Source organism: Muntiacus reevesi, chromosome 1, assembly GCF_963930625.1.
Source record: "Muntiacus reevesi chromosome 1, mMunRee1.1, whole genome shotgun sequence".
Taxonomy (NCBI): domain Eukaryota; kingdom Metazoa; phylum Chordata; class Mammalia; order Artiodactyla; family Cervidae; genus Muntiacus; species Muntiacus reevesi.
The window spans coordinates 28,366,866-28,394,457 of record NC_089249.1 but is presented as its reverse complement, the minus strand read 5'-3'; the positions used below and the strand labels follow the sequence as shown (position 1 = coordinate 28,394,457).

Genomic DNA, 27,592 nt, shown 5'->3' with positions numbered 1-27,592 from the left:
CACAAATGTTAAATGGACTTATATAGTCAAAAAATACAAGAGAAGAAAAAAGATCTACAAAATCAACCACAAACAATTAAGAAAATGGCAATAGGAACATATATATCAATAATTACTTTAAATGTAAATGGATTAAATGCTCCAACCAAAAGACACAGACTAGCTGAATGGATACAAAAACAAAACCCATATATATGCTGTCTACAAGAAACCCACTTTAGACCTAAAGACACATATAGACTGAAAGTGAGAGGATGGAAAAATATATTCCATGCAAATAGGAAGCAAAAGAAAGCTGGAGTACCAATCCTTATATCAGACAAAATAGACCTGAAAATAAAGAACAGTACAAGAGATAAGGAAGGATACTACATAATGATCCAGGGATCAACCCAAGAGGAAGACAAAACAATTGTAAATATCTATGCACCCAGCATAGGAGCACCTCAATACATAAGATAAACACTGACAGACATAAAAGGAGAAATTGACAGTAACACAATCATAGTAGGAGACCTTAACACCCCACTCACACCAATGAACAGATCATCAAAACAGAAAATTAAAAAGGAAACACAAGTCTTAAATGATTGATTAGATGAGATGGATCTCATTGATATCTTCAGGATATTCCATCCAAATGCAGAAGAATGCACCTTCCTCTCAAGTGCACACGGAACATTCTCCAGGATAGACCACATCTTGGGTCACAAATCAAACCTCGGTAAATTTAACAAAATTGAAATCATATCAAGCATCTTCTCTGACCACACTATGAGACTAGATATCAATTACAAGAAAAAAAACTGTAAGAAACAAACACACAGAAATTAAACAACACATTTCTAAATAACCAACAGGTTACTGAAGAAATCAAAAGGGAAATCAAAAAAATTCTAGAAACAAATGACAATGAAAACACGACAACTCAAAACCTATAGGATGCAGCAAAAGCAGTCCTAAGAGGGAAGTTTATAGCAATACAATCCTACCTCAAGAAATAAGAAAAACATTGAATAGACAGCCTAAAGTAAAATCACCTAAAGTAAAGTCACTCAGTCGTGTCTGACTCTGAGACCCCATAGACTGTAGCCTACCAGGCTCCTCTGTCCATGGGATTTTCCAGGCAAGAGTACTGGAGTCGGTTGCCATTTCCTTCTCCAGGGGATCTTCCTGACCCAGGGATCGAACCCAGGTCTCCAGCACTGCAGACAGACGCTTTACTGTCTGAGCCACCAGGGAAGCCCAAATACAACCTTTTAAAACATGAAAGTTCAAAATTCATTAGGCAAGTTGATTATATAAACATATTTACAACAGCAGTGAAAGAAGTGGTAACATTTCACCAGTGTAAAAGGTCACAGAATTCAGATCACAACTTGGATCTTCAATGATTCAAGTCTTTGATTTCCACACAATAAAGTTTTAAGAAAATATCCTTCCTCTGGATATTGTTCTTAATCCAGCCTTTGAGATTTAGACAGTAGGATAACTGGCCATGGTGGCGATTCCACAGTGATTGTTCTGGTCTTTGGCCATCTTTATGTAGCCATTCATGCCCCCAACATTCACCCCAGCTGTTTTTGACAAGCTAATATTTATTGACATCTGAGTCTGCTCCTTCAAAGCCATAGCCAACTGCCAGAACAGCATGATTCAGGGACTCACTGATGCATTTTGGCTCATAATAAATGCCTGACTTATAGAACTGGAAAGATGGATTGCCTGCATCTATAGCAACAGAGATGGGGCCCAAAGTTGCCACTGCCTTCATAAGAGCCTTCTCCTGCTTAGGGAGGTCCATGAAAACAGTTTCATTAGCAGCAGAATTGTTGGGATTGTAATGGCAGGTGCCAACCAATCCAGTGTATGGATAGGATTCCTCTGAGTCCAGGCCTCCAACATCCAAAACATACTGGAAGGCATTATCCATGAGACCACTGTGACAACCCTGATTGCCTTCAGGCTGAGAGCAGTCCACCAGGTTGTGCTCACTCAGTGAAACAAGTTTGCCAGTTTTTTGGAACATCTGTCCTTCAGGGGCACCCATGATACTAAAAGCCCAACAAGAACCACACATATCCTGATTCTTCACAGGAGTTACATAGCCTCTCTCTTTCCAATCCATGGATGGAGGAATCAAAGCAAAGATAGATTCACCTAAAACATAGTTTATACCTAAAACAACTGGGAAAAAAAGAACAACAACAACAACAAACTAATCAAAGGATTACAAGAGATTATTATGAACAACTATATGGCAATAAAATGGATAACCTGGAAGAAATGGACAGATTCTTAGAAAAGTTCAATCTTCCAAGACTGAGCCAGGAAAAAATAGAAATTATGAACAACCCAATTACAAGCACTGAAACTGAAGCTGTGATCAAAAATCTCCCAAAAACCAAAAGCCCAGGACCAGATGGCTTCACAAGAGAATTCTATCAAACATTTAGAGAAGAGCTAATGCCTATCCTTATAAAATTATTTCAAAAAACTGCAGAGGAAGGGACACTTCCAAACTCACTCTACGAGGCCACTATCACCCTGATACCAAAACCAGACAAAGACAATGCAAAGAAAAGAAAACTATATGCCAATATTACTGATAAACATAGACGCAAAAATCCTCAACAAAATTTTAGCAAACAGAATTCAACAACATCAAAAAGTTCATACACCATGATCAAGTTGGGTTTATTCCAGGAATGCAAGGATTCTTCATATACACAAACCAATCAATGTGATACACTATATTAACAAATTGAAAGATAAAAACCATATGATCATCTCAATAGATGCAGAAAAAGCCTTTGACAAAATTCAGCACTCATTTATGATTAAAACTCTTCAAAAAATGGGCATAGAAGGAACCTACCTCAATACAGTAAAGGCCATATATGATAAGCCTACAGCAAACATTATTCTCAATGGTGAAAAACTGAAAGCATTCCCCCTAAGATCAGGAACAAGACAAGGGTGTCCACTTTTACCACTCTTATTCAACATAGTTCTGGAAGTCCTAGCTACAGCAATCAGAGAAGAAAAAGAAATAAGAGGAATCCAGATCAGAAAATAAGTAAAGCTCTTACTGTTTGCAGATGACATGATCTTGTACATAGAAAATGCTAAAGATAGTATCAGAAAATTACTAGAGCTAATTAGTGAATTTAGCAAAGTTGCAGGATACAAAATCAATACACAGAAATCACTTGTATTTCTATATACTAACAATGAAAAATCAGAAAAAGAAATTAAGGAATCAATCCCATTCACCATTGCAACAAAAAGAATTAAATATCTAGGAATAAACTTACCTAAGGAGACAAAAGAACTGTACATATTAAATTATAAGACACTGATGAAAGAAATCAAAGATGACATAAACAGATGGAGAGATAGGCCATGTTCCTGGGTAGGAAGAATCAATATTGTGAAAATAACTATACTACCAAACACAATCTACAGATTCAATGTGATCCCTATCAAATTACTAATGGCATTTTTCACAGAACTAGAACAAAAAATTCACAATTCATATGGAAACATAAAAGACCCCAAATAGCCAAAGCACTCTTGAGAGAGAAGAATGGAGCTGGAGGAATCAACCTTCCTGTTTTCAGATTATACTACAAAGCTACAGTCATCAAGACAGTATGGTACTGGCACAAAAACAAAAATATAGACCAATGGAACAAGATAGAAAGCCTAGAAATAGACCCATGCACCTATTGGTCCCTTATTTTTTACAAAGAAGGCAAGAATATACAATGGGGCAAAGACAGCCTTTTCAATAAATGGTGCTGGGAAAACTGGACAGCTACATTGGCCACCTGATGTGAAGAGCTGACTCATTTGAAAAGACCCTGATGCTGGGAAAGATTGAGGGCAGGAGGAGAAGGGGACGACAGAGGATGAGATGGTTGGATGGCATCACCAACTCGATGGACACGGGTTTGGGTAAACTCCAGGAGTTGCTGATAGACAAGAAGGCCTGGCATGCTGCAGTTCACAGTGTCGCAAGAAGTCGGACAGGACCAAGCGACTGAACTGAACTGAACTGAACATGTAAAAGAACGAAATTAGAACACTTCCTAACACCATACACGAAGATAAACTCAAAAAAAAAAAAAAAAAAAACTCAAAATGGATTAAAGACCTAAATGTAAAACCAGACATGATAAAACTCTTAGAAGAAAACATAGGCAGAACACTCGATGACATAAATCAAAGCAAGATCCTCTATGACCCACCTCCTAGAGTAACAGAAATAAAAACAAAAGTAAACAAGTGGAACCTGATTAAACTCAAAAGCTTTTGCACAGCACAGGAAACAATAAGCAAGGTGAAAAGACAACCCTCAGAATGGGAGAAAATAATAGTAAATGAAACAAATGACAAAGGATTAATTTCCAAAATATATAAAGCAGCTCATACAACTCAATGCCAGAAAAACAAACAACCCAATCAAAAAGTAGGAAAAAGACCTAAACAGGCATTTCTCAGAAGCTGACATACAGATGGCTAACAAACACATGAAAAGATGCTCAACATGTTCATTATTAGAGAAATGCAAATCAAAACTACAATGTGATATCACCTCACACGGGTCAGAATGGCCATCATCAAAAAGTCTACAAACAATAAATGCTGGAGAGGGTGTGGAGAAAAAAGGAATGCTCTTGCACTGTTGGTGGGAATGTAAACTGATATAGCCACTATGGAAGAAGGTATGGAGATTCCTTAAAAAACTAGGAATGAAACCACCATATGACCCAGCAACCCCACTCATAGGCATATACCCTGAGGAACCCAGGGTTGAAAAAGACACATGTATCCCATTGTTCATTGCAGCACTATTTACAGTAGCTAGAACATGGAAGCAACCTAGATGTCCATCAACAGATGAATGGATAAAGTTGTGGTACATATACATGAAGAAATATTACTCAGCCATAAAAATGAACACCTTTGAGTCAGTTCTGATGAGGTGGACAAACCTAGAACCTATTACACAGAGTAAAGTGAGTCAGAAAAAGAATGATAAATATCGTAGTCTAATGCATATATATGGAATCTTGAAAAATGGTATTGAAGAATTTATTTTCAGGGCCACAATGGAGAAAAAGACATAGAGAATAGATTTATGGACATGAGGAGACAGGAGGAGAGAGTGAGATGTATGGAAAGAGTAACTTGGAAACTTACATTACCATATGTAAAGTATATAGCTAACGGGAATTTGCTGTCTGGCTCAGGAAACTCAAACAGGGGCGCTGTATCAACCTAGAGGGGTGGGGTGGGTGGGAGATGGGAAGGAGGTTCAGAAGGGAGGGAATATATGTATACCTATGGCTGATTCATGTTGAGGTTTGACAGAAAACAGCAAAATTCTGTAAAGCAATTAATCTTCAATAAACAAATTAATTAAAAAAATAAAAAACGAATGGCTTCACATTTTAAAACCTGACGGTAAGAACACAGGAAACATGGCTTTGTTATGCCCACAGGGCAATCCCATCTGGCTGCAGTAGACACGTGTTGTCTTTGCCTTGCCAGCATCCACTGCCTTCCTTCTGGCCACTGAGCCCAGAAAGGAGAATGGGGAAAGGCTCTTCTTCCACGCAGTGCATGATGGCATATCCTCTGTCATCAGAGCCTCTCATCCCTGGCCACAGTGTTCAGTTGAAGATGGAACTGTTATCCCAGTTATTGCCACAGTGAACACTGCAGCACTTCCAGAGTTTAAGGAACTGAAAACTCTCTTTTTAGCTCTGGATGTAAGATGGTAGGATACGGTAACGATGAAGCTGCCAGCAGACACACTGCCACTAAGAAGGCCTGTCTGTGGATGGACTAATACTGATGACAAAACAGAATCAAGGTTAAAGCCAGAGAGCCTATAACAAAGTTATGCACAGACTTTTTAGCTACCCTGATCATAAACCATACATTCTTGTTTGTGGCCAGGAGTGAGGGTGGGGGGGTGGGGGGAAGGGATAGTTAGGGAGTTTGGGATGGACATGTACACACAGCTAGATTTTAAATGGGTAACCAACAAGGACCTGCTTTATAGCACAGAGAACTCTGCTCCATGTTACATGTCAGCCTGGATGGGAGGGGAGTTTACAGGAGAATCGATACATGCACATGTATGTCAAGTCCCTTTGCTATCTACCTAACACTACCACAACGTTGTTAATGGCGATACTCCAGTAAAAAATAAAAAGTTTCTAAAAAGTTCTCTTCTGTGCTAACAATTATTCCAATTGATTTTTCTGTTTCTTGCAAATAAAAAACATCCTGGCTAACAAACGGTCTTCAGATTGACTAACTCACTGTCAGAACAAGGAATGCAGCACTCTTATCCATTACTAGTTAGTCCAGTAAGACTAGAGATAACAAACTGGCATAAACTGCACCATCAGGAATTGCTCTTAACTAAAAGGAAATACCTTCTCAGAGAGAAATTTTCTAACAAGAGTTTGCAAAGTGTGTTTAAGTGTTTTAATGCTTTAATTTTTAAGAGTGCTTCAATAGTCTGAGTGTATATACACATTAAGATTCTGGCAAATAGCGAAATCTCCTTCCATGTCATAATCAAAAGAAGGCTACAACCTGGATCATTTGTGTTCACTAGGTACATCTAAGTGGTAGGAGTAAGATACCCTCTCTATGCCTTTCAGATCCCTATGATTTTGTCTAAAAATCATTATTATTCTAAAGAGAAGTAACTGTTATCATTTGATTAGTCACTGTTTAAAATCTGACATGATTGTCCTAGGCAAATTTGTTTATTTTTAAACTGATTAATTATCCAAATTAGATAAATGTTTTTGCTAATCCCTCTAACAGTCACAGAAGCTCAGAAGGAATTCTTGGCAATAGGAAACCTCAGAAAAGGGGATGGTGACATCAGCTGCTCAGTGGAACCTTATGCAAAACCTCCATTCTAAATGGCTTCAAAGCAAATGTTTGTTTTGTCTCAATAAATAAAACTGTTTCCTTTCACCACTGTGTTCCAGAAGGGAAGAAATGTTAGCCACTGAAGTAGCGCGATGGCTTTAAAATTTAACAAGACTTGAAAATTCTAGTCAAGCAAGATACGGAAAATGTATGCCAAGCAATTCAAAGATTGTGACTAATGTTGATACACTTTAGGTGTTTGCATTACATCAAAAAGATAGCATGCATCAAACCACTAATACAAGATAAACAGAAGTGCCTGCAGTTTAGTAGTACACATTATCAAAGTAAGGAAGGGAGGAAAAAAGGGCTAAAACCAAAGCAAACAATAGATAAGGCGGAGTGCCTTTGAACAGTCTACTAAACAAATACCCACTGAAAAACTGGCTGACTGCAAAGTTTTATAAACACAATATGGCAGAACTTTCAAATCAATGCAGTAGAACTTAGCTAAGCTTCCAGAGAGACTCCTGCTGATTTTTTCAGATAGAATAACAATAGTAATAATAATGGTTTCCACCTATTTAACACTTAGGTGCCTAATCCTAAGAGGCTGAAACTAAGGGTTTTACATACATTAATTTCCATTAGTCATCATGGCAATACTATAGGTAACAATCCCTCTTTACAGATAAGAAAGTTGAGGTTTTCGGTATTAAGTAACTTCCAAACATCATACCATGAGAAGGAGTAAAGACATAATTTGAAACCAAGTTTATCTGATCAAAAACTCATCCTCTCAGCCATTATGCTAAAACGTTATTCATTTGTTCAATATATATTTATTGAAAACCTATTATGTGATAGATACTGTGCAAGGCGTTGGGGATGTAACTGTAAACAACACAGTTGCTACCCTTACACAGTTTAAAGCCTAGTGGGAGAAACATTTGTTATTTAGTCACTCACTCATGTCCAACTCTTACAACACCACGGACTGCAGCCTGCTAGGCTCTTCTGTCCATGGGATTTTTTCCTTTAGAAAGTTCACCCAGTTGTAGTTTTAACTGTACTTCTTTTATAACATTATTGGATTATCTCCATTTCTCCCAAGCTTGCCAGGTGGCTCAGTGATAAAGAATCTACCTGCCAATGCAGGAAGACACTGGATTGAAAATACTGGAGTGGGTTGCCATTTCCTTCTCCTGGGGATCTTCCCGACTCAGGGATCAAACCCACATCTCCTGCGTTGGCAGGTAGATTCTTTACCACTGAGCCACCTGGAAAGCCTGAAAGAAAGATAGATAATCCAATAATATTGTAAAAGTAGTACAATGAAAACTACAACGGGGATAAACTTTCTGAGGGAAAAGAATGTGGTACCGTATAAGCATATACATAGCAAAGAAAGCTCACGGTCCGGATGTCAGAAAAGCTCACTACAGAAGCATCACAGAGCTGAAATCTGAATGATAAACAGGCTTTAATTAAGGGAAAGGTAAGGGCTTCCCAGATAGCACTAACAGTAAAGAACCTGCCTGCCAATGCAGGAGATGCAAGAGAGGTGGGTTTGATCCCTGGGTGGGGAAGATCCTCTGGAGGAGGGCATGGCAACCCACTCCAGTATTCTTGCCTGCAGAATCTCACAGACAGGGAAGCCTGGTGGGCTACAGTCCATAGGGTCGCAAAAAGTAGGACACTACAGAAGTGACTTAGCACACACAAAGGGCTTAGGAGGGGAAATCAACCCAACAGAGGAAACAAACACGTGAAAAGGGCCTATGTTAAGAGGAAATTCAGGATGTCTGTGCAACTAAAAAAACGCTTATGCCTAAAACAGCACTGCAGGATGGAAATACAGTACAAGACAAAGCTTGCACCTCCTCCCAGAACCACGGAAAGATCCTACTTAATAACATTCTACCCAACTAGAAGCAATGAAGGGAAACCTTTCAAGTCTATAGACTCAATTTTTTAAAGTAATAAAGCCTCAAATGCAACAATGAATATTTTAATTCATAAATCATTAGGGTCTAAAGTCAGACACTAAACAAAGATACTGTCCCTTCAATGATTCTGATGAGAAGCTACTCTACATCCCCACTCCAGCTGCTGGGTTCAGGCTGCTTTCGTGAGTCACCTGGTTCCTCCCATGCCTGCCATTTGCAGCTTTCTTCTACTTCTCTTTACCATTGTCTGATTTTCCCAGAGCAAAACCTGATCACTTCATTCTTCCACTTAACAGTTCATCAAGGGCTTCACACTGCCTAATGGAGAATACATGATCTGACCCTCGTCAGCCCATCTTGTTTCATCTTCTGTACAAATACAGTACAGCTAGGATGTGCAGATGTTCAGAAAACAGGTTCACTTCTTGATATCCTGTTACTCCTAAAGTATTGGCCTTATCCACATTGTTCGAGATGGTTTCTTCCCTCGCACATTACAAACAGCTGAATGGGAGTGGGCTGGGGGTTCAAAAGAGGGGAGTAAACATCTCTTGTAAGTGTCTGACCACAAATTCTAGTCTGACGCCACACCTGGCTACAGAAGAGGCTAGGAGACGTGGTCTTTATTCTCAGCATCCACACACTCAAATACTTCTATTAGCATCAAAGAGTGAAAAACTAATTTAGGGGACTAACTAGCACACCCTGATACAAAAATTAAAATCACTGTGCATTTTGCTAAATTAAATATGGTTCAAACTAAATAATGCAGTTGATATTAAGTCTTTCAGCAGGTATTACAACTTCAATTTTGAAAAAAGTACAATATGAATGTTGATCTATTCTTTCAAAAATGTTTATAGTATGAAATTATGGCTATCTTGTTGCCAAAGTAATAATTGACTCTCCAGAGCCTGTACCTGTCAATTAACTTTAACAATTATTTTTTTCAGATTCTCCAATAATTAACAAAATGTTTTTCTACTTGCAGTTTGATAGTTTTTAAAAGCCAGTTCTGAGAGATTCTGTAGCAGCTAAGACTTCAGATATAAGTACTTTGTTTCACCATGACAAATAACAATGACTTCATTTGTGCTAACCAGGAAAGGAGGCTCATTCTGGACATGGATTTAGAATTGGAGCTCAATTACTAAATCGTGTCCTGCCAGGTAAATAGGGAAGAAAGATAAATAAAGGCCTTTTATCATTTGTTATTAATCCTGGCGGTGGATTCATTCAGTAAAATTTTAAATAACTAACACTTTCATTGACAAGTAATCTTGATTTGACTTAAAATGTCATAGTATTAACCATTCCTAGCCACAAGTAGAGTCCTCAACACAACAAGGTACGTTGTGAATTCTTCCCTGTGAATTTTAACAAACCCAAACTAAAATTACCCTCTTTGCAAACATGGCTGAAGCCAAAAGTCTACTTGAAATGCAAATGTCTAAGTAGTTATATCTCTGATGCTAGCAATGACCTTGAACACTTTAGCCAAACACAGATAACTAGTCCTTGAATCATTAACTTACTTTGGATTCCTAATGCATCTTTTATCTCAATATTACTTTTCATATTTAAAATACTAAAAATATTATATTTTTAATATAATAATACTTTTAAAATATCATATTTTAAAACATCTATCACAGTGGATCACAGCATGTTAGGACTAGAGGGAACAGAATGACCTTGTTCTATGTTTCTACATTATTTTATCATTTGTACACATCTAATTTTCCCTTTATTTCTCTGTCCTATATGCAAATATGCTCTCAAAGAAGTTCCCATTTGTACATCGCTACCAGCAAGGATTCCAAGAATAAGAGTGAATAACAACACTGGGAAACAGATGGGAAAACAGTGGAAACAGTGTCAGGCTTTATTTTGTTGGGCTCCAAAATCACTGCAGATGGTGATTGCAGTAATGAAATTAAAAGACGCTTACTCCTTGGAAGGAAAGTTATGACCAACCTAGATAGCATATTAAAAAGCAGAGACATTACTTTGCCAACAAAGGTCCGTCTGGTCAAGGTTATGGTTTTTCCAGTGGTCATGTATGGATGTGAGAGTTGGACTGTGAAGAAAGCTAAGTGTCAAAGAATTGATGCTTTTGAACTGTGGTGTTGGAGAAGACTCTTGAGAGTCCCTTGGACTGCAAGGAGATCCAACCAGTCCATCCTAAAGGAGATCAGTCCTGGTTGTTCATTGGAAGGACTGATGTTGAAACTGAAACTCCAATACTTTGGCCACCTGATGCGAAGAGTTGACTCACTGGAAAAGACCCTGATGCTGGGAGGGATTGGGGGCAGGAGGAGAAGGGGACGACAGAGGATGAGATGGCTGGATGGCATCACCGACTCAATGGACATGAGTTTGAGTAAACTCCAGGAGTTGGTGATGGACAGGGAGGCCTGGCGTGCTGTGATTCATGGGGTCGCAAACAGTCAGACACAACTGAGCAACTGAACTGAACTGAACAACACTGGAGAATTTTAAATTCTTAAACAGAATGATCAAACATGTCTTTTGCAATAAGACTGAGGCAGAGCACATTATAACAGGCTGATTCAACAGAAAGAATATTAAGTAATGAAGAACAAAAATACGGTTCACTTGTTCTCCTCAACCTACATTTAAATACCCATCCCTTTCCAGACACTTATTCCTAAGTTTCAGAAATAAAAATTACAACTTGTTATATGCCATCTTCTATTTAGTAAAATAAAATTATAAATTCCCCAATTACTTTCTGGTTTCATATTAGCAAATTATTTTCAACTAAACTTTTTTGCTTAAAGCTGTTAAAGTACAAAATATTTCCCTGGATGTATTATATACTATCCACTAAGAAAAAGGGCTGATTCAAATTAAGAAACAGTCTCACAAAATGCTTACAAATTCACTTTTTGCATGTGCAAAAATAAAACTAAACTTTCCGAAATAACAACTTCAATGCGTCTGTAACACTCAAACAATTAGATAAGGCTATATACACTACTTTTTCCAGCCTGTAAGTTTTATCACATGTTAAGCTAGGGAGGTGCAGAGATATGACCCAAGAGATTTATTCAAGTTCCTAGTACAGCAAGAGTTAATTGCACTATAAATCTAGTGACAACTTTCATCCATTTAAAAAGAATTACCCTTATGGATTCTCAAAGTATTTAATAAGAACAATTACACTGACTTTAAAATTAAATTGACTCTTTTCCCAGGGCAGGGCTGATGTTAACATCTACTTAGAGATCTGGGAATGTTCATATCCTAATTCAACATGTATTCATTCAACAAATATTTACGGAGTCAAGCACTTAAGATAGTGACAAAACAAAAGATTTCGGCCTTCAAAGAGCTTACATTCTACCAGGGGCAGACAGGTGATAATGAACACAAGAAATAGTAAATTATGTTGTGTGTAATAAGAAGGTATGAAAGAAAAAGGCAAAGCAAGATAAATAGAACAGGAAAGACTGAGACAAAATGTTAAATATGATACCATGTGACCAGGCAATTCCCCTCCTTACGTGTATACCCAAAGGAATTAGGAATATGTCCACAGAGAACCTTACACACAAGTATTCACTGCAGCATTATTCATAACAGTCAAAAGGTAGGAGCCACACAAATGACACTCAACTGATGAATGAATAAACACAATGGACTGTATCCTTATCATGATATACTATTCAGCAATAAAAAGGAATAGAGTACTGATACATGCTACAATATGGATGATCCCTGAAAGCATTATGCTAAGCAAAATAAGCCAGACAAAAAAAGGACCACACCAAAGTGGGTGTGGGGGGGGCCTGATGAGGGAGATGGGGAGTTATTTTCAAAAGGGTGAAGAGTTTCTCTTTGAGATGATGAAAAAGTACTGAAAATGGATAATGGTGATGACCGCCCAATACTGTGAATGCATTTAATGCCGCTGAACTTTACACCTAAAGATGAGTAAGATGGGGGAACTTCCCTGGTGGTCCAATAGCTAAGAGTCTGCACTTCCAATGCAGATGGCCCAGATTCAATACCGCATGCCACAACAAAGAGAGAAAATTGCGAGCGCCACAACTAAGACACAGCACAGTCAAAGAAATAAATATTATTTTAAAAAATAAATAAGACAGTACATTTTATATTATGAACAGGACCATAATTTTAAAAGGTGCTGAGAAGCTACTATTCAATTACCTACTAAATGATGAGATCTCAGTTGACTCAGGTCCTCTGCACTCTCTTCCTGCCATATACCACACCGCCCTGGAAGCAGGCAGAAATCAGAGCCCCGCTAACAGTGATTTCCCTGAAAATCAGATCCAGCCTTGTGACTTTTCTTCATGGACGTAAGTAATTAATCCAAGTGGAGCCAAATTCTATCACTCTGCATTTTGAATGGTAAGAAGATATAGGGCATAGGAATTGCTATATCCTAGTCCTGTAAACAGAGAAGGCAATGGCACCCCACTCCAGTACTCTCGCCTGGAAAATTCCATGGACGGAGGAGCCTGGTAGGCTGAAGCCCATGGGGTTGCGAAGAGTCAGACATGACTGAGCGACTTCACTTTCATTTTTCACTTTTATGCATTGAAGAAGGAAATGGCAACCCACTGCAGTGTTCTTGCCTGGAGAATCCCAGGGATGGGGTCGCAGAGTCGGACACGACCGAAGTGACTTAGCAGTAGCAGCAGCAGCAGTCCTGTAAACGGCAGGACCAGACAGAAGGTTCTGCTACCGAGATGCCCACAGCAGTTCTGAGTTTCTGCCTTTCTTGATGTTCACTCGTTGAGTTCATCATTCAATTTACTGGAGCGCCTCCAGGATCCTGTACTCATAAATTCCCTTCTTTGCTTAAGCTAGCCAAAGATGGTTTCTGTTCCTTACCAACAGTGGAACTTTACTTCTAATATTCAGTTCTTAAGCTTTATCCATATGGGCAAAGAGATATGCAAGTGTCTTTTGCTTTCCAAATCTTTTGAGCTTTTGTGATCAGACAGTAAGAATTAAAATAGCAAGAGAGGGGCTTCCTTGATGGCTCAGTGATAAAGAATCCACATGCCAGTACAGAAGACTAGGGTTCAATCCCTGGTCCGAGAAGACCCCACAAGCTGCAGAACAACAAAGCCCAAGCACTGCAACTATTGAGCCTGTGCTCCAGAATCCAAGAGCCACAACTACTGAAGCCTGCACCAGAAGCCCATGCACCACAACTAGAGAATAAATAGCCCCCCACTCACTGCAACTAGAGAAAGCCTACACACAGCAATGAAGACCCAATGCAGCAATAAATAAATGTTTTATTTTTTAAAAAAGAATAACAAGAGATACCTACAGGCAGCTTTTCAAGAGCTCCAAGGCAATGCAATATAAGGCTTGCAAATAATTTAACTAAATGTAAGTTGGAGGGCACTTAACATTCTCTAATTTTTATAAATAATACACTTTGATTTGCCACTGGAAAAGTTAATCAACAATTTTTTTAATCCAGTTTCGTTTTTGGTTGGGTTTTTGTTTGATATGTTATATTTAGCTCTGATAATCCGCTAAGTTCTTTACACAATTTGAAGAATCCTCTTTTCAATAGGAGATAATATGTGGAGAGCAGTAGTGTCTGCTCCTAGTGGCTATTTCATAAGTCACTACCACAGATCTTAGAGAGCTAGACATCTAGGAATTATTTAATTAAAAACATAAAAGTTTGTTCTAAGATTCCACTGAGGAGTTTTTTTTTGTATGGCAAACACATAACAGAAGTCCAGCAATTTGCAATTTTCACAAAGACATTTTTCTGATGATATCTTAACAATGACTCAAACACTTTAGATAGAATCTTAATAACACATGCTTGAATTCTAAGAACTTAGATATGAATTTAGATTACGCTTTGTTCACTTCCTAAGTCTTTCCTGGCCATCATGGGAATCTATCTATGGCCTCTATTGCTTGTTAAACACCAAAAGGAAATGAGGGAAGAGTGGGCTCCATAGATACCAGAACAGTACTCTAAGCGAAGTGGAGTGTGTGTGTGTGTGTGTGTGTGTGTGTGTGTGATGTGTGTTGGTGTGCGCGCGCGTGTGTGTGCACGTGCACACGCGCCTGTACATGTGTGCATGTGTTGAATAGTCTCAGGCACTATGAAGCAAACAAAAAAAAATTAGAACTATTTTAGATGGAAAGTTTTCTTTATTAGCAAAGCTTCCAGGGATCTAGAAGACAACTGTAAGTCCATGATTAAGGAAGAAAAATGATCAAACACTGGGATGAGGAGAAATAAGGGGGAAAGGAATGAAAACAGAATATTCAAAGAAGCTGGAAATACTATAAAAATTCCCCCAAATAATTGCCAAGTTTCTGGGCTTTATATCCTGCCCTCTTTATCTCTTGTCTCAGCAAACTGAGTAAACTCAGTAAACATGTCTCAGCACATGACAAATTCAGAGGGCCTGACAAAGCTCTTATTTTGATAAATAAGCATAAAATAAGTTCTTAGGATATTTCTTCAATCTTTGCACATTTCAATAATATCAAATTTTTGCTTCCTTTTTAGGAGTTACTAATAAGAATAGTAAAATTTCACTAATTTTTTGAATAAAAGAAAAAAGTACCAAGAATATATTGTCGGGTCTAGTGGTTGGGATTCAGCACTCACCACTGTGGCCCGGGTTCAATTACCAGGCAAGGAACTGGCCAATTTAGATTCAGAGGCTCATGGCAACAGTTGCTATGAGCCTTGGTCCGTTCCAGAGATTTTTATTCTGTGACCTTGGTACAGGGCTCCACACTGTGACCTTGGTATAGGGCTCCACATACATGATCAAATTATGGACACAGGTTAAGACAAATATTCATCTTAATGATCTCACAAAGTTCAGCTAAATATCACCTCCTCTTTGAACCCCTCTTCAGATCATACCACTCAAAGAATCCTCTTTTGTTTCCTTGTGATCTCTGCTTTTAATCATCTTTATTTGAAAAGAACTGCTTTATGTTGTAGTTATTCAGTACCAATCTTATCTCCATGACTAAATAATGACTACATTGATTTCACAAATATTTATTAAATGCCTACTATGTAGCAGGAATTATGTGAGGTGCTGAGCATACAAGGATTAAAAATCAGAGTCAGTTCCTGATCTTGTGGCATTTACAATTCTGAGAGCAAAGGTGTCAAACACCCTCAGACTCCCATAGATCCTAGTCAAATGGCATACCACAAATTATCAAAGGAAGCTTGAATTTCTGAGATAATAATTAAAATAGCACAATATCTGGCATCTCTTCATGCTGGATCCCTAACACACAGTCAGGGTTTGTTAACTATGTGTCAAATGAACCAGTGACTCATCTGTAGCATCCTCTAGCATAAACCACATCACCAAGAACGGTCCATAGACTTGATCATGCTGGGGACACATTTTCAATTTTATGATTAAATTTTTCTGAATAAACTGATAATTTATTCTTTTTTTTGATAATTTATTCTTAATTCAGGGTTGAAGTTCTGTAGGTTTGTGTCAGAATAAACTATAAAATCACCTTACTAACCAATCATTGATTTGAATTTTGAAAGGGCTAATCCATCCATTTCAAAGATATTCAATAAAAATAATCAAATGATTTCAATCACATACACACACAAAGCCCTCACTAAGTAAATACCCATAAAAACTGACAGACAATAAAAGTTCCATAGTAGGTACTAAGATTATTAAAATGAACTAGTCAGTCATGCTGAAGGGCACACTTCTTACATGTGTAAACAGACTTCTAAAATAAAACAGACTATATATTTACTGCACAAATTAGTGTTAGTCACTCGGTTGTGTCCAACTCTTTGTGATCCCATGGACTGTTGCCTGCCAGAATCCTCTGTTCATGGAATTCTCCAGGCAAGAATACAGGAGTGGGTAGCCATTCTCTTCTCCATGGGACCTTCCCAACCCAGGGATCGAACCCGGGTCTCCCACATTCAGGCAGATTTCTTTACCATCTGAGCCACAAGGGAAGCAAAAGTTAAATCAACCATGTATAAAGGATCAGCATTACTGGCCAGACATTTTTTCCATAATACATTTAAAAATACCAACAATAAATAACTAGGGACAAAAAATTTTATGGTAAACATATGACCTATATATTTCAGCAACATGCAGTTCTTGGTTTGTGTTTTTTGTCTACTGACAATGACCAGGAAAATGCTTTTTTATGCTTTTTAAAATAAACATTTTGATAAGCAGTAATAAGAAACTGAAGATTCTCAAAAACATTATTTTCATTTTAGTTAACTGTGCTGACTGTAACAGTAAAAAATGTCTAATTAAAGAAACATATGTACAATCTGGGAAACACAGGAGACATAAGAATGAAAATAAAAATGAAAATCATGCACTCATCCATGATATGGTGTCACTGCTGTTAAAAAACATGTTGAAAGGTCTTCACTTTCACTATTTTAGGTGGATATTTTTTCTATATTTTTAAATCAGAATTATGGTTTTCTAAAGCATATATTAAAAACATTCCCACCTAAATCTGCGTGAGAGTAGAAAACCACTGTGCATTTGAAAGGCACAATCAATTTTACTCATTAAATAAATGAATGGATGAATGACCACTAAAATTTCACTTCTCTGATTACTATCTGGTGATTTATTGCCAAGTTCTGATGTAAACAAAAGGAGTAAAATTCAAGCACTTGTTATGCTAGAAATCTGTCATAGAAGTCCACTGTTACTTCCTTTATATTTATATATGAAGATACACCTCGTGTCCGGAATTTGTTTTAAAAGTTTGAATTTGTTTATTTATTTTTTTCATTTATTTGACTGCACCACATCTTAGTTGCAGCATATGGGATCTAGTTCCCTGACGAGGGATCAAACCTGTGCCCCCTGCATTGGAAGCTCAGAGTCTTAACCACTGGGCCAGCAGGGAAGTCCCCATAAAAGTATGAATTTAACTTTTAACTTTTAAAGTATCCTGTCTATATCCTGAGTTCCAAAGGGAAAACATGATTGGGAAAAGCGCTACCTTTGTAAAAAAAAAAAAAAAAAAAGTTTTAAGCAAAAAAGCTCTGTTAAATAAAGAATGAGGGCAATCATTTGCCTTTGAATTCTCTTCTACCAAAGTCAAGGATCTGGGCACTTAAGGAAGCATGGTTGTTTACCTGACTGACCTCTCCACCGGAGAGGGTCTAAAAGCTACCCTGTTGTTTATGGAATGACTTCAAAGTTTAAGAAATGGTCGACCTTTCAGCTTAAAATAGACTTTATGTTCACCACTTCAGAAGCTGTCTTTGTGCTCCAGCTGATTTCAAGTTCCATAACATGACACTACTAACCCTCAGACTTTCCAAAACAACTCAGTATTCAAGATTATACTGTCTTCTTCCTCCTCTTTAAAGACACATGCAAATATCCAATGGATTTTTAGATACTTTTATCATAGTAACAAATGCTGTAGCCAAAACAGAGCTAAATTTATACACCTAGTTATAGCAGAAAATAATGGCTGTTACTTGGAAGAGTTCTATCTAGAAGAGACTAAAGATAAATTACAAATTAATGTAAATATAAGTCAGCTGTAACTGCTCCTTGTTTCATCTGAGTCCCTACTGATTAAACTTTCCTATTAAGGGGAAGATTTTCTAAACTATGATAAGAACAGAAAAATTAAATAAGTAAAAGAAGAAAAAATTAACAGTCAAATTTGCAAACATTTAAATATTAAAAATTTTAAGCAGAAAAAAAGATCAGAAAGGGAAATTCAAGGGACTGTAATTGGGAAAAATAAACATAGGACTTTACACAGTCTTGTTCATTTATCTGAGGGATTAAGTCAGAATTATAAATGGTGTGACCCACCACTCCCCTACCTGATATCCATCATTGAACATTTGAGCAAAATCAAACATGAACTAAAAATAAGAGCCCCGATCTTTAGCCACTCTGGCTAAGCAACTGTTAGGACACTTGGCAGTCACCGCTTCAATGGGTGGTCACCTGAGCGTTTTCTCAAACCTTAACAAGCTGGTGTTGATTCTTGGTAGGTCCTGAGAAGAACCCTCAAACCAAAGGCAGTAATCACTTAAATATACCTATACAGACATACCTGATCACACACACTTGTCATTCACTGAACTCTGAACTACGAGCAGAACAATGAAACGACGAGTACTTTTCACTGATTCTCCTCTCCCACCCATCCTGGAAATGTCATGCTCACTCTCACAGTGTGGTATCAGACCGTTGATCAAGGTGATGTACCCAAAATACCTAATGTCAGAAGTGTCAAGGCTAGGACTTCCAAAACTAGGTTGAACTAACACCATACACAAAAATAACCTCAAAACTGATTAAAGACCTAAATGTAAGACCAGACACCATAAAACTTCAATGGAAAACAGAGAAAACTCTTTGACATAAATTGCAGCAATATCTTTTTTGAGCCATCTCCTAGAGTAATGGAAATAAAAGCAAAAATAAACAAATGGGACCTTATTAACTCAAAAGCTTTTGCACAGCAAACGAAACCATAGGCAAAACAAAATGACAGCCCACAGAATGGGAAAAAATATTTGCAAGTGATGCAACCAACAAGAATCAGGCTCCAAAATTTACAAAGAGTTCAAGTGGCTCAATATCCAAAACACAAACAACCCAATCAAAAAATGGGCAGAAGACCTAAGTAGATATTTCCCCAAAGAAGACCTACAGATGGCCAAGGGGCACATGAAAAAGATACTCAAATCACTAATTATTAGAGAAATGCAAATCAAAACTATACTGAGATATCACTTCACACCACTCAGATTGGCAATCATCAAAAAAAATCTACAAACATTAGATGCTGTAGAAGATGTGCAGAGATGGGAACCCTCCTACACTGTAGGTGGGAATATAAATTGGTGTATCCATTATTGAGAACCATAAGGAGATTCCTTAAAAAAACAAAAATAGAGCTACCATATGATCCAGCAATCCCACTTCTGAGCATATACCTGGAGAAAAACATGGTTTGAAATGGTACATTCACACCAATGTTCATTGCAGCATTATTTACAATAGTCAAGATGTGGAAGCAACCTAAATGCCCAGTGAAAGATGAATGGATAAAGAAAATGTGGTACTTATATACGATGATGTATTATTACTCAGCCATCAAAAAGAATGAAATAATGCCATTTGCAACAACATGGAAGGACCTGGAGATTATCATACTAAGTAAAGTAATTCAGAAATAGAAAACCAAGTATCACAATATCATTTACATGTGAAGTCTAAAAAAAATGATACCAATATACTTATTTACAAAACAGAAACAGACTCACCTACTCAGAGAATGAATTTATGGTTACCAGGCAGAAAGGGAGGGAGGGATAAGATTGGGAGTTTGGAATTGACATACACACAGTAGTATATATCAAATGGACAACCAACAAGGATATATAGTTCCCTACAGCACAGGGAACACTGCTCAATATTCTGTAATAACCTAAATGGGAAAAGAATTTGAAAAAAAAATGATACATGTACATGTATAACTAAATCACTCTGCTGTACATCTGAAACACAATATTATTAATCAACTATGCTCCAATATAAAATAAAAATTAAAAAAAAAAACAAGTATCAATGACTAGTGAAGTAAATCTCAATATAAAGAAAATAAAGGAAGGGGAAAGAGACAATTAACACTGCATTTGGTGGAAATAAAATCACCATCCTCAAAAAACTACAAATCACAAATGCTGGAGAGGATGTGGAGGAAAGGGAACCCTCCTACACTGTTGGGAATGTAAGTTGGTACAGCCACTATGGAAAACAGTATGGAGGTTCCTCAGAAAACTAAACATTACCATGTAATCCAGCAATCCCACTCCTGGGCATATATCCAGAACGAACTATAATTCAAAACGATACATGAGCTATGTTCATAGCAGCACTGTTCACAACAGCCAAGACATGGAAGGAACCTAAATGTCCATCCATAGATGGGCTGATAAAGAAGATGTGGTATATACATGCAATGGAATATTACTCAGCCATGAAAAAGAATCATATAATGCCATCTGCAGCAACACAGATGGACCTAGAGATTATCATTCTAAGAGAAATCAGAAAGAGAAAGATACAGACCTCCCTGGTGATTCAGCCTTTAAGACTCTGCCTTCCAATGCAGGGGGTGCCAGTTCAAACCCTGGTCAGGGAGTTAAGATCCAACATGCCTCAGAGCCAAAAAACCAAAATAAAAAACAAGAGCAATATTGTAACAAATTCAACAAAGACTTTTAAAATGGTCCACATCAAAAAATATTTTTTTAAAAAAAGAGAGAAAGGTAAATACCACATATTATATCACTTATATGTGGAAACTAAATCTAAAATGTGACAGAAATGAACAGAAACAGTCTTCTGGACATAGAGAACAGACTTGTGGTTGCCAAGGCAGAGGGGTTGGGGGAGGGATAAAGTGGGAGGTTGGGGTTAGCAGATGTAAGCTTTTATATAGAGAATGAATAAACAACAAGGTTCTACTATATAGAACAGAGAACTATCCTATGATAAACCATAATGGAAAAGAATACTAGAAAACTATATATATATATGTATGCATAACTGAATCACTTAGCTGTAAAGCAGAAATTAACACATTGTAAATCAACTATATCTCAACTTTAAAAATAAAAAAAAAACAAAAGCAACACCACATTTGAAACTGTACAGCATGTCCCCAAACTCCTTCACTTTTAAAAGAAAAATAAAAACCATAACCTTAAAGTGTACAGTAGCAAAAAAAATTTGTTTCTTTAAAATATATTCACCATCTTTATTCAACAGGATTTAACAGTTTTCCTTAAGTCAACATAAGTGTTTCTTAAAAAAGATATTTAGATGAAAAATTAAGTTAGAAAATATAAACTAGGCCCCTTTGTTACCAATACAAGCCGGAAGAACAATACTCTACCTTATTTAGCAACAACTCAGGATTCAGAAACATCAGGTAAATCCTGGTTAAAGGATAATTGTGGGGAGGTGGGTGGGTGGGATGGAAATGCAAACTTTTGCAATAGGAACAGTCTAATTTCTCAGACTGAGAAGCTGAACTTAAAAGCTAGGTCACAGAGCCTACAAAAATCTTACCACATTTCCAGTTGGAAAGGCCTCTAAAAGGGCCTACTGAACTCTAACAGAATGAAAACCTGTAAATTTTTTTCCAGCTGAAAATTCATAACTTTATTGCAAAAAATTCAAATAATGTGTTTCCTCTCAAATTTCCACACTAGATACTAAAATCAGATATGATTTATCTGCAGATAAATATCTATGAATTATCTTGTGATAATTAAGCTGAATTTGAAAACCATCACACGACCAAAAGTGTGAAATAGATAAAGAGTAAAAACAGAAGTCAGAAACTTTCAGCCTCATTTTTAGCTCTTCCGCTGAGTTTTTAATATTACAATGGAACAAACTATGCTGGCTAACTAAATACAATGCTAACGTCTCCAATAGAGCTCTCTGATTCACTTTAACAATTCACACACCTTTGAAGAAACTTAAGGGCCACAAGAATACAAGCATAATCTGGATTTTCCTACAAACTTTCTTTAAAAAGGGGGGGGGGGCTCTTCCCTTTCTGTCTCTTTCATTCCCTTTTATAATACCCTAGGGGTGGGAGAAGCATATACTCTAACTCTCCACAAAGACATGCTGATATGAAAAGGGAGTAAATGATACGAACAAGGTTATAATTAGCAATAGACCTCAGACAACAGATCTCCTTCCAACTACAGAAGAGCAGAGAGATTCAATTTGAAGTATGCACTCTGTCTTTGATAGAAAAAGTATAAATACGATCCTACAACAATATAATGAAAAACTATAATGCTGTTTTGATATTTATGGCCCTAAAAAAGATGCAAGGTAACATATCTACCAGTTGTCTTCTACACTAACAAAGTAGATGATGCTACTTTGCCTAGAGAACATTTCATGTAGCATGCACATAGGCTCCTGCCAGTTTTGTAACTCCTAAAACTCTCAGGCCACTGTGGTTCTATGAACTACATTATACTCCAGCTACTCCATGGACTCCATAAAGAAAAAGAACACTCAATCAAAGCACTAAGCTTCACCGGCGGCAGCATACCAAAGATCCACCCTCACCTTAGAATTGAGCTGCACAGAGGTCTTGTCATAGTAACCTCAAAAAGAATCTGTTTGTCAACAGAAAAATAATACTGCACAAACACACTCTAAAGCAACTCAGCTTCCACAACACCAGCAAGAAATGTTGAATACAAATCTATATGCTACATTAAAGGTCAAGCTTCTTTCTCTCAAGGCTTAAAGACAACAATATATACCCAAAGAAATACACACTTGGCTGAGAATCTGGGGACAGGGCTACAGTTCCAGCTTTTGACATTAATGTCCTCTGTTTCATAGGTAAGTCACTTCATTTCTCTTCCCCTCCATTTCTCCATCTCCAAATTGAGCAGGAGAGATGCTACAAGCGCTTAAGTAGAGAGTTACCAAACGCATTCCTCTGCTGAAAGTGTGTATTAGTCACTCAGCCATGTCTGATTCTTTGAAACCCCATGGACTGTAGCTGGCCAGACTCCTCTCTCTGTCCATGGAATTCTCCAGACAAGAATACTGGAGTGGGTTGCCATTCCCTTCTCCAGAGGATCTTCCCAACCTAGGCACTGAACCCGAGTTTCCCGCATGGCAGGTAGATTCATTACCATCTGAGCCACCAGGGAAGCCCTCTTTTGCTGAATAAGACACTACAAAAACATGGCTTTTTATTTGACTAGGTTTTGTACTTTATTCCTAATCCTTTTTCTTATTTTGTCCAAGAGTGTCACTATTGCTCACAGTTACCAAGGGAGTGATAATTACAATAGCAAACATTTTATACAACTGCTCACGTGCCTAGTGTTATACTAAACACTTTATGTTAATTCACTTCTTAGCACAATCCTATGAGGTAGTAACCACGATCTTCCCACTTTCAGGGTGAGGAAACTGAGATGCAATTATACCACTTGCCCAGGGTCATCAGGTTCATAAGAAGAAAAGCAAGAGATCTGACCCCAGGCCCCTCCAGCTTAACCATCATGTTACCTCCACAAGGAGAGTCCACAGTGGAGAAGGGCGAGGTGCAGCAGAGTTCATCTGCAAAATGTCGTTGGGGGCCCAAACACTGACCTTGAACTGTAAACTCTCCCAGAAACAAATGGCAGCTTATGATTTACAAACTCAGCACCAAACACATATCACATGTTTTTTTTTATCTTCCATGTTTTAGTTTCACAATAAATTAACACTGATCTTAAAGGAATTACGGTAAATCTACCTCCCTTCTTCCACTCAGAGGAGATGCACAAGTAACAGAAACTCAGAAAAACAAAAACTCTGGAAGTTGGGGCTCCCATGTCCCCTGTCAGGGAGACACCACCCTGTTAATGGCATGGCTCAAAGTCAGCGTCCAAGGACATGTTAAGTCGTGTGTCCTAAAATCTAACACCAGAAGAAAAACAAAAGTGACCAGTCATAAGTGGAAACACCAGTTCCTCAGCCTAAAATCTCTAAGACTGGAGAGTCCAGCTACTGAGACGGCGGCAACAGCAACAAAAACGTGCCTATCAAAAGACAATGCAAAAAAAAAAAAAAAAAAGACAATGCAGTGCGTATTAAAACTACAGGCTGGTCTCCGCCATCAGGACAGAGAGAAAATGCTAGTAACCAAGGAAGTCCTCTCTACCCAGCGTGCACAGGTTATGTTTATATGCCTACTTCCCCCATTCAAAAATCAACTTCAATCTCAAGAGCCATGCACTTGGCTGCGTCCCAGCAGAGGCTGAGCATTTCCGCGGGCCCAGGCCCGGGGAGGGCAGAAAGCAGGTGTGAGTTCTAGAAGCCAGAAGCCCCCAAGACGCCCCCGAGGCGGGACGAGTTCCCGTTTGGCACGGCCAAAAGGAAATTACTTCAGCGAAGCGGGGACAGTGAGCTCCTCCCGCAGGGCAAAGCCACACTCCTCCCGCTCGCCTCATCGCCCGAGTCTCACGTCCAAGGCCACAGACTTGAATCCACTGCTCTTACAAACCCGGCCGTGAGGGGCAGGGGCTTGGGAGTCGTAGTGAGCAACGGTGGGGAGAGGAGCCGTGTTGTTTGCGTTGGGTTCCACCCCCCCCGGCCCACCTATAAGGGTTTAAAAAAAAAATTTTTTTTTTTTAATCAAAACAACCCACGGAGAGGCCAACGAAGACCGTCTGGCCTGCGTTCGGGCTTCTGAATCACTTCCTCCTTTTCAGATGCGTCTGAGCTCGAGATTACGAAGTTGCTGAGAAAGTCCTGCCTCCATCGGCAGCTTCCTGCGAGCGCGCCAGCCGAGCGCAGCGCGCTGTCCGCGGGCACAGAGCCTGCCCGGCCACCCCAGGCGAAGGGGCTGAGCTCCGAGGGGACCGAGCGCCAGCGCTCCGCAGCCCGCGCTCCCCGGCTTACCCCAGCGTGTTGATGAAACCGTTGACCGAGCCCTCCGCGTACAGGGACACGATGTCCCCTATGTAGAGGAAGCTGGACATTTTATCGGACATGCTGCTTCATGCTCCGAAGAAGACGTCCCCTTCTCTTCTCAGCACCCGTACCGCCCTCTCGGGGAAGCCGCAGCGGCAGAGGCGGAACGGAGCGCCCGCCTGCAGCCCAGAACAGCGGCGGCGGCGGCGGCGGGCACGGCCAGAGGGATAGAGCTGCGCCGGGAGAGCCGCCAGGACCGGAGCCGCAGCTCCGGAGACCCCGCGACGCGCGCCGCTCGGACGCCGGGAGAGCCGCAGCCGCCGCCTCCCCGGCAGGTTTCCTGTTCCTTTCAGAACTTTTCTCTCCGACACCTTTGCTCCTCCTCCTCGCTCCTCCGCTCCCGCCTCCGCGAACCCTCCGCGCTCCGCGCGCCTCCGCGGCGGTCCCCGCCGCCCGGCCGGAGCTGCTGCTTGCAGAGCCTTTGGGTCCCCTCGGGGAAATTTTTGGACCAGGTGGTGGTGCCCATTGGGCGAAGGGGAGCCGAGGAGCGTGGGGACACGGAGGCGGAGGCCAATCAGGCGGCGGCGGCGGGGGGCGGAGCCCGGCCAGGGAGGGACGACTTTAGGGGGCGGGGGACCCGGCCACCCGGGAAGCCGCGGCGCGCGCGCACCGAACGCGGGGAGGCGCTGGAGGGGCGACAGCGGGGCCCCCGAGCCGGGAAGCTGTCGCCCGAGAGCCGCCCTGGAGTGGCCAGACTTGGGATGCGACCGTTCCCGCCTGGGAAGGCGAAGGACAGCGGGGTCCAGACCCGTTCCCGCGTCTTAAAGGGGGCGGGGAGCATGAGAATTGGCGATGCGGCGGGCGCGTAGGACCCGAGCTGAGTGAGCCAACCTCACGCCTGCAGATGAAAAGGAGTCAGGGTGGGATGGATGCGTGGAATGGGGAATTTGCTGACAGGCGGAGAGAAAGGAGGGTGTTGAAGTAAAGGAAAAAGTAGAACTTTTTCAAAATACACAATAAGGAAAGAAAATAGGAGGGAAAAGGAGGGAGACAGTGGAGAGGGAGAGGGAAGGGTTTGTCTCCATGTGGAGTTAGTAGTTTAGGTTTTTGTCTCTAGTATTCATGTAAGGCGTTAGTGAAACTTGACCCGTCAGCAGATGTCCAGGTAGACGCGAGGGAAAAGTCGCTTGGCCGAGCCAGCAATTGTTTAGCCAGCCTTAAGCAGCGAAACCTTCTGTTAAACCTCGGAGGCCGCGCCTCCTGCTCTTAATCCCAAACCCAGGTTTAACCTTCCACCTCCGGAGCCCGCTGTCCTCTCACTGACAGCCTCGATTTGTTTCCTTTTTAAAGCTTCTGACTCTCAAAGTTCCAACGGTCATGAATGAAACTGGCAGCGGGACACGTTTCCACACCTTCTTTGCTGTTTTTGTTAACTCTCGTCTAAACATTTTAAAAGACTTTGGTCCTATCCTTCCGGAAGAACTGGAAAAGGCAAACTTGGGCAGCAGTTAGGACACTAGCCACCCAATCAAAGAATTTCGACCTAAATCGTCCCCCCAGAGCGAGGTTTGCTGAAAGGTGAAGGGACTCAGGGCGCACAAAGACGTGTGTGCCAAATTGTGCAACTGATGGAAATTTAAATTTACAGTTCAAGGCTGTCTTACATTTTGAAGATGGTTTGGGTTGACACTTATATAATGGAATGTAAAGCTGCTTCTGCAAAGTTGCTTTAGTCGTGTCTGAGTCGTTAAGACCCCATAGTCTGTAGCCCACCAGGCTCCTGTGTCCATGGGATTCTACAGGCAAGAATGCTGGAGTGGGCTGCCATTTCCTTCTCCAGGGGATCTTGCCAACCTAGGAATGAAACCTGTGTCTCTTATGTCTCCTGCATTGGCAGGTGAGTTCTATACTGAAGGAATAAGCTTAATATTCAGACGTTTAGAAAACATGCAAGATAAAGAATTAAATGTCAGACACAGAATCCAGGAAATGTCAGTGCAAAGCCTGTATGTGTTGAGATAAACTGGACCCAGTCATTGTCCTACCATGTAACTGACAGACCTCCCTTTACTTCTGGGTTCTCCCTTGGAAATCATTACTTAGCAACTTAGAAATGCCTGTTATGTGACAGGAGCTCTCTTCTGTCTACATGATACACTGTTTTGATGTTGGGAGCCTCCCAGGCATTGAACAGAGGAGCTATTTAAAAGC

At 39.7% G+C, this 27,592-nt stretch overlaps 1 protein-coding gene and 1 pseudogene across 2 annotated transcripts in view; both read right to left on the bottom strand.

Moving 5' to 3' along the window:
• Positions 1-25,600, bottom strand: part of ITPR2 (inositol 1,4,5-trisphosphate receptor type 2) — a 562,671-nt gene extending 537,071 nt beyond the window's left edge. For both annotated transcript variants that reach the window (XM_065940048.1, XM_065940056.1), the window contains exon 1: positions 25,370-25,600. In XM_065940048.1, the coding sequence (XP_065796120.1) occupies positions 25,370-25,461 (92 nt within the window). In that variant the 5' untranslated portion in view covers positions 25,462-25,600. The remainder of the gene's footprint in view (positions 1-25,369) is intronic.
• On the bottom strand, positions 1,477-1,933 carry LOC136159497 (procathepsin L pseudogene; annotated as a pseudogene).
• Positions 25,601-27,592: the final 1,992 nt, after the last annotated feature.